This window comes from Cyrtonyx montezumae, unplaced genomic scaffold, assembly GCF_038088225.1.
Source record: "Cyrtonyx montezumae isolate F1298 unplaced genomic scaffold, pur_monq_1.0 scaffold_30, whole genome shotgun sequence".
Lineage (NCBI taxonomy): Eukaryota > Metazoa > Chordata > Aves > Galliformes > Odontophoridae > Cyrtonyx > Cyrtonyx montezumae.
The window spans coordinates 3,946,591-3,959,211 of record NW_027072035.1 but is presented as its reverse complement, the minus strand read 5'-3'; the positions used below and the strand labels follow the sequence as shown (position 1 = coordinate 3,959,211).

Below are 12,621 nucleotides of genomic sequence, written 5' to 3'. Positions count from 1 at the left end.
TGCGGTACGGCGTGGGGCCGTGCCTGTCGGGCCGGGCCTCTGTGGGCGCCGACGTCTTGCGGGGAACGGGGTGGGGACGGGCTTAGCGCGGAGGCACTCGCTCCGACACCGGGACTGGGGCAGCTTTGAGAGTGCGAGACTGAGAGAGCCGTACTTCGCCGTCCTGGCAGCTCCGAGCTTGCGATTGCCGCTGTGGGACACGGGGCCTGAGCTGGGCAGCGCCCTGCGGAACCTGTCACATGGTTGAGGTGACTGAAGTGCAGTCCAGGCTGTCTTTGATTAAAAAAAAAAAAATCCGATTACCCGTTTGAAGGAACTGAACGTCATAGCGTTGGGTAATTCTATGGGCTCCTTTCTGCAAATGTCTGCGGTTATTTCTTTACCTTCCTTTAGCCAGTTCTGTCCGTCGTGCATCTTCAGGACCTTACCATCTGTCAGTGGTGCACGAACATGGCCCATGCTCCTCCATTGAAAGCATTTATTTTGCTTCAGAAAGTTTGCTTATGAAAATTTTGAAGATATGAATAGTATCTGGAAGAAAGTTTGGGCACCCTGTGGATCACAGGAGCTGCAAACAGAAGAGTTGATCAAATGTGTAGTGCTTCATATGTGAATGTTCAGCTTTGACTTCCAGTGAGACAAATCCATGAGGGTGAAAAAAATAAAAGCCAACAACAAAGAAGCCTTTCTGTGCATATTCACCACTTATGTCTACATCTAGCTAAGTTCTAACATCTGATGAAAGAGCCCATGAGCACAAATAAGACATCCTTTATTGTTTGTTCTTTCCCCACCTTTACAAATCTCTTATATTCTTAAATACACAGTTCAGTTTGGGGAAAAACTGTTGTGTGCTGGAAAAATCTTTTAGGTGGAAACTCTTCAGTTTTAAAAATAGCAAGGTAATGGCTTTTCCAGTTACAGGGAATCCAGGCTGTTTTGATAGCTTCTGCTGCTAACAACTGTGTCATACAGATAGTTTAGTGCATTTGATTCAGTAAATGTGACAGAATGAAGATACTTGATGAAAAGTTTATATGCTTCCTTAGACATAGTCAACCCAGCTTACATTGTGACTTTTTTTTAAGGTCGAAGATCTCTTCTTTCTGCAGCATATGTGGACAGCTCAAAATGGGAAAAGAGACGAAAAGAGGAGCATAACCTGGGTGAGAAGCGTTTATTTATTTTTCCACCACATTGGCTATTTTAATTGCACCTGAAATAATTTTAAACCACATATGAACAATAAAAATAGTGGGCCAAAATGGTTCAGTGGTTCTGTGTGGAAATCTGCCTGACATTATCAATGTCTTATGTTTTACTCAAAGCTGTGAAGCTGAAAAAAATGGTCAGGATTTGCCCATTTACACAATATTTGGTTTCTGCAAGCTGTTTAATTTTTTTGCCCACAAAATTCAGACTATTTATGAATGTGACATTTTTGTCTGAAATATGTGACGACTACTTCTGATTACAACTAATGTTTTAGTTTTAATGCATTGCAAAAGAGACTCATTCTGTAAGTATTAAAAGACAGTCCCCTTAAAAAATGCTTATCATGAGTATTTTCTTGATAATTGAAAAATACATATCATGTTGAAGTTTTAGATTTTTCTTTTGAGGTAAATTTCAGATGACTTGCCACCATCTTATTGGTGATTATTTTGCTTGTCAGCCATCGTGGAAAATGTTTTTCTATTCTACAGATGCATATACATTATTTTATAGGGGTAGAATTATTTTGTACTGTAAGTGAAACAGTTATGGAGACCTCCTTAATGCATAATCTTTGCCTTCTATTTTCCATGTCACTTGAACTATATTTGTTACCTGTAACACAAATCATCAATCTGAAAGAAGAATCAGGAGGTAAAATTTGAGGTCATTTCTCAGTCAGGAGGACAGAGAAAATTATGATTTTTTGTGCACTAATTTATTTCTGTTGTTTGCCTGTAAAGAGATGAACTGGTTTGTCAGTGCTTTATGCTTTGTGGACCAGAACAGCTGGTGGGTGCTAATGAATATAAGCCTGGATTCAGTAGTGCCTTGAAACTCTTTACTGTCAACCAAAACAGTGTTTTTCTGTTGAAATTAAAAGAATAAAAAAAAGCCTTCTGATGCCTGAAACGGCTTATCCAAAACACCAGGTGGCAGTGCTTCCTTTTGCAAACTTCCTTGATTCCCAATTGAAACATTCTTTGGTACAAGGCCACAGTTCTTTCCAGAAGCTGCTAGGAATGTGGGTAAATTGAGAAACGTTAAACATAAGCTTGTACTCACTCCAACCTTACTTCATGTTTTTCTTTCTGGAAAAAATTCAAATCTCAATCGCATGAGCTTTTAAGTTGCTGTCCCATCACTGGGTTTTCGACCTGTCCTGGACCACTTCAAAGAGTTAAGGTTATTTCATGTTCTGTGACCTTACATAGTAGCCAAGCGGGCTACTTGTAGGGCATCCACATTCCATGTTTAGGTAGAAATTGGAGTCAAACTGAAACTATATTGATTTTTACTTTATTTGTTTAGGCCCCCAAACAGGTATTAGATGTCATAAATAGTGACTTGGTAGGTGAGGGACAATATTTTCCTAATGGTTATCTTGGATCACCCCTATAGGCAACAAGAAATTGAATTTCTATGAGTAGGTGAAATAAAGGTGAACAAGAAATCTCAGAACATGAAATCAGCTGTGAAATTGTGTCCTAAATTTGTGACTGTAGCTCAGAATTATGGTTTGTTTTATTAGTTTGCTTAAATTCATGAGGTACTGCAGTATGCAAAAGTATATCTTTAGAGGAATTAAAATTATGCAGAAGTTTATGTTGTGGAAATTTTTAGGCAGACAGTGTATACTGTTTGTACTGCTGTCTTCTCTAATAACGACTAGCAGGTATACAGTGTGAAAGCATTTGCAATGTCTGTCTGTCACCATATACACAGAATTTTGCTTTTGCCATTAAAATATTTGCTTAGTTTCTACACCAGCGTTGTTCAGGTTTCACCACAAACTTTAGTAGGAGAATGGGACATTCACATTCTAACACTTCTGTCAGAACATTTTTAACTTGAGAGCAAACTTTAATCTTGATTAAATGGTAGGAACTTCAAAAGTAAGCTTGGTTCAAAAAAAGATAGCTGAATTACTTCAAATCCAACTCTGAGAGAGAAGTCTGCTCTTAGGCACTGTTCAGAAAAACAAACTAAGAAGGAATTACTTACTGCTAATTATTCATATCTAGAAACCGTACCAGAAACTACAATTTTTCTTGAAACAAACTGATTTCCAATTAACTTGGTTTGTTTCCTATTCCTCATATTTAATTAACTCCTGTTTTATTGTGACCCTTACACTGGAGCTGATAAATCATCACTTCATGTTGCTTTCCATGCTGAAGTTTTCATGGAGTATTCTGTCTTTGTAGACAGTATAAACGGTCAGTAATTAAAATTCTGTGTGTGAACTCTGCCAGTCTAGATGTATGCATAAATTTCTGACTGTCTTGAGGTCTTGTACTCATGGCATTGTATTCATTGGAATTACATTTTCCTTACATACTTCATGTTTAATAAAGTACGCTTTTTGTCTTCATGAGCTCCTGGATAAGATAAATGCTAGACTCAGTAGCTGAGTATGGCTTACAGTGGTCTTAGGTATCACCTTCCAGCTTTCAGTGAGGTGTTTGCTTTGGAGTAGATAATTATGCCACAACCTGTGCAGGTGTCTGTGTCAGATCCCTTTTGCTTCATGATCAAGTACAGGAGATTTCTGGGTGAGTACTCTTCAGCTGTCAGAAAACACAGATGATGAATGTTGGCTGACAGTTGGCTTGGTATGCTTAGTTGTGAACCTAGCCATTTCCTGTCATGTTGACCTGGCTGCAGAATTTCTCTTCTCTTGTTTCTGTCACTGCTAGAGATGCCCTTGGAGTGCTCCTTCCTGAGTGCTGGAGAGACGGAAAATGCAAAGTGAAATACAGATACTTTCTGTAAGGATATTCCCACAGAAAACTCTTTACCATCTAAAAGTTGATCTGCTCTCTTAGTGGCTTTGTGGTCTAGCCTGGTTTTGGTGGCCTACGTCATTTCAGCATACCTTGTTATATTTTGCAAGAGCTGGTCCTTGCCTTGTCACCTTTGCTTTCAGTTTACCTTTCATTTCATGGTGATGAAATGCTCACTTTCTCTTAGTTGGAGGTAAACTGCTAGTCAAAGCTGATCTTTTGGTGTTTCTGAGAACACCTTCAAGTGCCTCAGAAAGGAAGGTGTTACATAAATACAAAATACTGGCATGCAGCAGACAGCAGCATTATCCAAACTTAAGAGCTAACCAGGACTCTTCATTTTATGGTAGCAAAAAGTATTCGCATGCACCTTGTAATTAGACAGTAGCTTTAAGGTCAAAGTAGCATTGAATACAATTTGTAGTGTTAGAACTGTATACCTATCAGTGTTATCTGAGGTACAAGAGCAATTTTAAATCACTTCTATGATTACTGGTACAGTGCTGCTTTCTGTCCTTGCCAGTATTGCCAGAATAAATGGCTTAGCCATGTCTGATTTGGTGCTCACCTCAGGTGTTGAGGTCAGATGACCTTTTTGGAACATGAATTGTAAAACAAGCCAAGCCATGACCTCTTGCAGTGCAGCCAATGGGGCTGATCCAGAAGCTGTAGAGTGCAAAGGAGAAAAGGAGGTGCTAGTGTTACAGATAATATATTGGATACCTGCACATGGAAAACTGAAAGAAAAGAGTATGGTTGAAGTCCTTAAATATTATAGATTGAAATCATCAGTTCTTGTCTAGGAAAAGAATGCTGACACTAACACTAACAGCTGACACTAAACACTTTGATCTCTGAGTCATCAGTTTCTGGTAATTTTACTAAACTAAAACTACGGATTAAATTCATGAAGTTTGTTGTTAATCTACCTGTCCAACACTCAAAAGCTTAAAATTCCTCTATGGTCAATTTAATACTGTTAGGTGACTGCTGAAGCAAAATGCTATTAAGTTAATGAGGCACTGGCCCAGTGCCCAGTTTCATTAACAGAATTTCTTCCAACCTGCTGTTTCTTGCTGTAGGGTGTATGAGTATGGTGAAGCTTGTTTTTGTGTTCCTTTGTTTCATCAAAGAAGAAAGGACAAACACCAAAGGCATTGTCCAGCATATGTGAAGCTTGAAAGCAAGCATGAATTATCAGGACATTCACTTAGGCTTTTTAGAATTATATTAGTTATGTTATCCAAGACATTATAAGGTTGAGAACCTTTCCACAAATTATTTCCTGTTGGAGTATTTAAAAATAACTATTATTTTCATACAACTTCAAAATGAGATTTTAATAAGGAATCAATTTAATTTCATAGACTCGGGTTAGATTCATAGAATGATAGAATCCTTAGAGTTGGAAGGGACCTTTAAAAGGCATCTAGTCCAACTCCCTCACAATGAGCAGGGGCATGCACAGCAAGACCAGGTTGCTCAGGACCTGATCCAACACTGCCTTGAACGTCTCCAGGGATAAGGCACTAACCACATCTCTCAGCAGCCTGTTCCACCTCACTACCCTCATTTTAAAAGACTTTTTCCTTATATCTAGTATAAATCTCCAACATCTTTAAGCTTGAAAACATTTCCCCTTCTTGTGTCACAACAGATTCTGCTGAAGAATCTGTTCCTTTCTTTTCTGTCGCTCCCCTTTAGACATTGAAAGGTCTCTATCAGGTCACCTTGGAGCCTTCTCCAGGCTGAACATCCCCAGTTGTTCCATGTTACATGATAACTCTGGAAGTTTTTCTGTAATATCAGTTGATTAAACATACTGTTCTTTTTTTTCTCTAGCTGAATTAGCCAGCTTAATGGACAGAACCTATGAAAGAAAGCTCCCTGTCAGCTCTTTGACGATAGCCCGGGTAAGAAAATAAATAAATTCCAGTCACGATGTGATGGAAATGATAATAGAATGCTTACGGAATCATTTGAGCTCAGAGGATATAAATGATATCACTTCTGCTGGGTGCTGTGGAATCATAAATGTCTTGTTACGCTGTTAAATTGCTGCATAAGACTCCTCTGTTGTTTCTTTGTGCTCATTAGTTAGCACCTGGACTGTTGAGTCTTCAAAATAGAACATTTCTCAGCAAAGTTGGGCTTCACTTAGTGGGCTACATTTTTTCTTAATAGATGTGTTCTCCCTTCCTGTGTTTTCTGTCTTTGTTAGTGAGAGCTTTAATGTCCTTTCAGGTACTTTATAATAACTCAACCTGCTAAGGGAATGCAGTATGTTAGCACACTGCCTTCATACTGAATCACCAACGTGGTAACAGCATACTGGTATGCTAATGCTAATTAGAATCATTAGCACTTGCTAACCATGGAGTCACAGGACAGTTTGTGCAGTTACTGAACATCCTTGATTATTGGCTTTGAAACTAATCCTTAGAGGAAATGGGTGTTCTCCTTTCTTATTGTTCAATCAGATTTCCTTTCTGTCCTCATGTTTCTGCTTTGGGCTGACTTCTGCACTAGATAAAAGACATTCTCAGATTTTCAAACAGTCTCGCTTTCTAATACCTGGATCTCATGTGTAATTCTGATTTTCTCAAATGTACATAGAGTACACAGTCATGCTGCTGCCACACTCAGAGATGAGATTTACATGTACACATGCACAAGGAAAGTTAAGAAAGCGAAGAACAAGTACCAGTCAGCTTAAACTGTTTTTCTGTTTGTGCATTCTGAGCTAAAGGCATTGTGTAACTTTATGCTCATGTTGAACAGATAGAAAAAGAAGGTTCACTGTTACCATATAAAGTCTGATTTAAAGCCTTGCTTTAGTTTAAGTAGTTGATAGCACTGGGAATTTTATGAAGTTGAAAGTGGGAGGTAAGTTGTACTTTGCAGCTTGGAGGTTGATTTCTTTTTCTTACCGTTATTTGTATGTATGATAAAATAAAAGATGCCATTGTCCTTCAGAAATTATAGTGTACAAAAAAGGCAAAGGGGAAAAGAAAGCGTTTTAGAAAGAGAACGAAGGAATGTTGAGACTCATTGAAAATTGGAAAAAAGTTAGAAATGCTCTAGGGATTAAGTGAAGAAAATGGAGAGAAAAGCAATCAAAATAGTGCATACTCTGCTGTAGGGACATGTTATTCAGATTGTCTCCATGTTTTCAGATACGTGGCCCTGCATATAGCTTGGGGAGAGTTGGCTGAATTTAGGAGGATTTTATGTTCTGCAGCCTAGAAGGAACATGACTAGGAGCAACTGAAGACTTGAAGATCTCAATTATTGTCAGATACCTAAATATGCAGAACAAATGTGTTGTGTTTATCCAAGTGACATTTTCTTCTAATATGCTAGATAAGTGCCCCCTTGTAAGCTTTTATTTCTTATTTTTTAACCAGTTTGTTGACAACATTTCTTCCCGAGAGGAAGTGGATCAAGCTGAATATTATCTTTACAAGTAAGTGCCTTTACCTCCAACATGAACTTTGAGGAATACAAATAAATATCGTAAGATCTTGTCCTTTTAAGACTGTGACCCTTTACAGCTTATTGACTCTGATTTATGTGCTGCAGAAGTACATGCATCTTCTATCTTTCAGCTCACACCCAAGGGCCTTCATGAATACTTCTCCATTGTTTTGACTACCTTTTTCCCAGACCTTTGCCATTAAATCCTGTCATGCATGTTAGTCTGAGCTGCTGAACAGCTAGAACTACTGCCAGCATTGAAAGTTCAAATTATGGGTGCTGTTGTTATAAGGAATTACATCTGTTTACAGTTTTTTTGTCTTTCAAGTGATAATTTAACTAAAATGGTTATATGCATATTTGCTTGTGTAAGTGTAGGGGGACTAGCTTGTTTTCTCAGAATGTACAGAACTGTAAACTGGGTTGCTGTGGTAATGATCAAGACAGTGAGGCTAAACAGTGAGGTTTTATTGTCTTTTTTAAAAATCTCCTTTGTTCACTATGTCCCAGATAAGCGATGTTAACCTTATTGCACTCACTGTTTGGGTTTTCCACAACTAGGTTTGTGTTGCTGCTAGTATCAGGGTGAATGCTTGCTTGCTTCAGGTCAATACATCTCAATATTGACTTGGAGGGGGCAGTAAATCTTGCTGATCTCGAAAATAAATTGGTACTTTCATGAATGATTACGTACACATTTTGAAATGTGGATTTCCTGATGGAGAAAGTAACTGATACTGTCAAAGTGCATGAGAAAGCATGTTTATTAAGAATGCCATGTTGTTATATGTGAATAGTTGTTGAAGAAGTTTATGGTATTGGTGCTTCAGGTAGATGTATGGTTGTAGTAGCAGTGCATGACTACATGAAACTTAAGAGCTCTATGATCTTCTGGTATTTCTGAGCAATAAATGAACTTCAGCTTCAAGCTGTAAACAAAAGAATCCACATATCTTACAATGAAAAAATAAAAGGAAGAAGTATCTCTTACTAAGATTGCAGGTTAGTGAAGTTTCAGTTACTTCTGGACGAAATTTCATTTGTCCTGGCATAAGAAGTGTAGAAATCAGTCTTAGATACTTCAGCAAGCCCTGCTGAGAAGAAAACTGAGTAGTGAAGTCCCTTTCAGGCTATCCTTTTTTTTATTTTACAGGTGCACTGTTAGTATCTTGTTTTAGCATTCTTGAAGTTTATTACATAAAATGTGCCACTAAGACTCTAGTTCTTGCTGGTTGAGTTGGGGCTTTTTGGGTAAGGAACCTTTGACTGCCCTGACACCAAGGGGAAGGTTTGATAGTTTAGTTTCTAAGCTTCAAAATGCAACAGGTAAAATCTTGCTGTTCATATGTAATATAATAGCTTTTTCTTCCTTCTTGAAAACACGAAGGTGAGAGAGTGGAAAAAACTGAGAAATCTGAGTGGAAATCTTTAACATAAGTATCTTTTCCACTCTATCTATGGCTGACAAGTACCTCAGCTTAAAATACAGCGTTTTTTTTAATCCTTAAGAGCACTTTGTAAAGTAGAGGTTTGCAGTTCAAAAATGTTATTTAGTACTTTTCTTAAGATATAATCTGCAGTTAGTAAGATTAGTTATGTGTGCATCAAGTATGATCGTTTGTAATTGATACCAATTTTAGTAGCTAATAAAGGAGAAAATGGAATGGTACTGAAGTGTCAGGCATGCTTTAGCTGACATTTTTCTTCTTTGTTTCCTTATAACATTGCTTGGTTCTGCTGTTATAAAATGTCTAATCTTTTGGTGATGTTAGCATGTTTTTCAGGAGACTTCACTCCAGCATGTTATATGAAACCATTCTCAAAATGCATTAGCATGCAGGCAGTGAAGCACACTATAAAGAGGTCTGTACTTCATTTGAAAATGTAAAAATCCCAATTATAACATAAGCTTCCCTTTCAAATGAAAATAAGTTTGCTAGCTTCAGGAAATACAAGATGTGGTTGGTACCCACAAGGTCTCTTTTATTATTCTTTACATTTTGTGCTTAGGCTAGAGTTCAAATGAAGGACACGTCTATAAAGATAAAGATATCTTTTGGCAGCTGGAAGGATGTTGTCATGGAGTCTTGCAAAAGTGGCCACACCGTGAGACTTAAAGGACGTGGAAGAGAGGGAGAGTTAAGGAATAGAGAAGCTTTGTCAAGAAATCTTTTTCTAGCTTGTTACTTCCTTAGTGAAAAACAGTTCAAAGCACATTATTTTTGTTCCGTGATGGAAGTGAGCTTTTTGAAAAGAGAGAAAAGCAGAATCATGAAAAAGGGTTGTTTTTTTTTTTTTTTCTAAAGCATACAAATTGTGAGCAAATGTCGTATATATTTCCTGGTAAACTGACTATATGTGCACTTGCCTGAATGAAGATACGAAAGATACCCCCAAAGTTCTGTGTTTTTCCTCATAACTACTTATAGAGTGTAAAGGGGAGATTTTAATCTCTTTCCTCGGTGTTGTGTGTTTCTGGCAATCTGAGTTGAAGGGTAGTCATTTTCAAGGCCCTTAAAATTTTGAAAGATGTTTGTGGTATGAAAGGGCAAACTTTGCCAGCGGGAGGATTCGGGGAAAAACAATGGCATTTCAATTTTCACTGTGGGTTATTTTGTTTGTTTGTTTGTTTGTTTTTTTGTGAAGACAGGAGTGCCAGAGTTTGTAAGCTCTGTACAGTGGGTTTTTCTTCTGTTATGTCAGACAGGAAATAGTTTTGAAAAGTAGCATTTTGGAGTATTACTGTAATATGTTCAGGGCCACAAAACACAGTGTACACATTATATTTAGTTCCGTTTCAACTTTTGTGCCTTTAAAGCAGTGAATATTTAGCCATGCTGTCTCCACAGAGGATCTTCAGCACTCATAAATAGTTATGTGGAAACTACTATGCAACACTGTGGAGCGTGTCAGTAAAATGGTAAAGGCATGACATCACCTGCTTTCAGTACTCCTCTTTTTGTTCTCTTCTGAATACCTTCCCACCCTAACTGTCAGACTTAAAAGTCCTTTAATCTCCTAGTCTCTCAGTAGAAATACTAATCAGAATGCACTTTCTGCCAGATCAAAGACCTGTAGTTTGCCTAACTTTGTCCTGTCTCACTGAAATGTCACTGTTTCTCACATCGGGGTGGTTTTAGATGATCAAAACATTAGCATAATGGTGGTTTTATGGAGAGGTAACTTTGCTGATTCAGTACACACATTCTTGTGCCAAGAATGATTTTCAATGTGTTTGAAAGCTATTGTGGAAATTTTATGTTGAGATTTCTTGAGAGGTATTTTAATTGCACTGAACTCATGATCACAGTGTAGAAAAAAACATATGCATTTTCTATAAAGTGCAGGTGTTTGTCTTTGGATGTGCTCTCCAAATTCTTGCACAACCTTACTGGAATTTTTGGCTTTCCTTGTCTGATAGTTGTTTGTTGGAAATTAAGTTAGTTTTACAGATTTTAGTGCTTGTTACCTGGAGGCAATACTAGATAATAATGCCATTATATCTTTCATGGTAGAAAGTGGCATTTTTACAGTCTAATTGTAGCAATTAAGTGATTTTGGGATAACAGCAGTTTCCGTATGTATGAAAATTTGCTTACTCCTTTTAGTGCTAGAGTGTCAGTTACTCCAGTAATGTGTGTGAAATAAGTTTCACCTGTACTATTTTCATTTGCATATCTGATTTTCAGTTGTGAACATTGCAATGTTTGATTCTTCAGTGGCAATCAGTTTAACTTTCTGAAAACATTTAGTTACTCTGAAGTATTGTTTGTAATAAATGGTCACAGTGCACCCATAAAAAGAAGTTGACTCTTGGCAAACACTGTGCATGCCATTCATTTCCACTGAGCAATAACTTGATACATCTAACTTGATACATCTGCAAAATGTAATGAGTCCCACTAAACTGTTCCAGCACAAATAGAAAAAGGAGAATAAACAAACACAAAATCCTACTAGTTACTTAATTCTTTCTTTGGCATAAAGCTGTAACTAAACTAGCTTTTAGTGTAATACAACGAAAAACCCACATAACCTGAATTTTAAATGAATCATTGTATACAGGCTTGTTAGGTTACAAGCAGCATTTAAGATGAACACACTCTGATCAAGCATCTTATTAGACTTCCTAGTATGAAAAAAAAGTGTTCTGTACTTTCCTGGTAACAGCAAAGACAGTTGGATTAGTAAAATGCTCCAGTACAAAATGTGTTGTGTTGTGCTCTGATAACTTCTCGGTGTATCTGTGTGTTGCTGAACAGTATGTAGCAACATATAGTAGAAATGGTTCAGGTTCCAGAATATTAATGCTTTTGGTAATTGGAAGATTGTTGAAAGGATCTTGGTAAAGGGTGAATTAGTGCATTACAGATTGATATGATCTTATCTTGTTCTGTTACATGCAATTGTGGACAAAATAAAGTCAGAATCACTTGTCAGGGAGAAACCTGTTTCAAGCATGCATCTTTCTCTAGCACAGAGTAACTGGACTGTTTGTTTATTCAAAAGGATGTTTGCACTTTGGTAGGTCTGAAGACGTTTGGTGAACAGTCAGTTACAAAGCCATTTTACAAAACAAAGCCATTTTGATTATGTCCATTGGGTTGTAGATTTCTTGTTAGCCGTAGTAACAAAGAGTTTTGACTAGCTAACTTAAATTGCTTGATTCTGATGAAGCATTTTTTTCTAAATACTACCATTTTACTCAAAAAGTCCAAAATGTTCAGGGATAAAAAGGAGAGGGAGCAGGTACATTTATCCATCTTGTATTGCTGCTTATTTCTGGAACATGTACAGTCCTGCTTGTGAAAAACTGTTCTACTTAATAAGAGGGGAAGAAGCTTGTGTTGCGAACAGACCTGCAGCACAATTCTTTACTGTAATTGAATAGAGGTTCTGCTAAGCAGAAGTCATAGCTTAACATTTTCTGGGGGTGCTTTCTGAGGTCACATCTCTTTCTCTCTCTCTTTCTCCCTCCCTCCCTCCCTTCCTCCCCCTCTCCCCGTCTCTCTCTGTCTTCGTGCAAATTTCTCAATGTAACATAACTATATGCCAGGTGAAAAAACAGAATTCAAAGTGTCTGCTTCAAAGGAGGGAGGGGAGGGGAGGGGAGGGGAAGAGGGGAAAGGGGAGGAGAAGAGAA

General features: G+C 37.7%; 1 protein-coding gene across 1 annotated transcript in view; it reads left to right on the top strand.

Annotated features, from left to right (window-relative positions):
• Nucleotides 1–12,621, top strand: part of MRPS27 (mitochondrial ribosomal protein S27) — a 35,174-nt gene that overhangs the window by 105 nt on the left and 22,448 nt on the right. Inside the window, exons 2-4 of the mRNA XM_065744206.1 lie at nt 1,089–1,166; nt 5,844–5,914; nt 7,409–7,467. Coding sequence (XP_065600278.1) covers nt 1,089–1,166; nt 5,844–5,914; nt 7,409–7,467 — 208 coding nt within the window. The remainder of the gene's footprint in view (nt 1–1,088; nt 1,167–5,843; nt 5,915–7,408; nt 7,468–12,621) is intronic.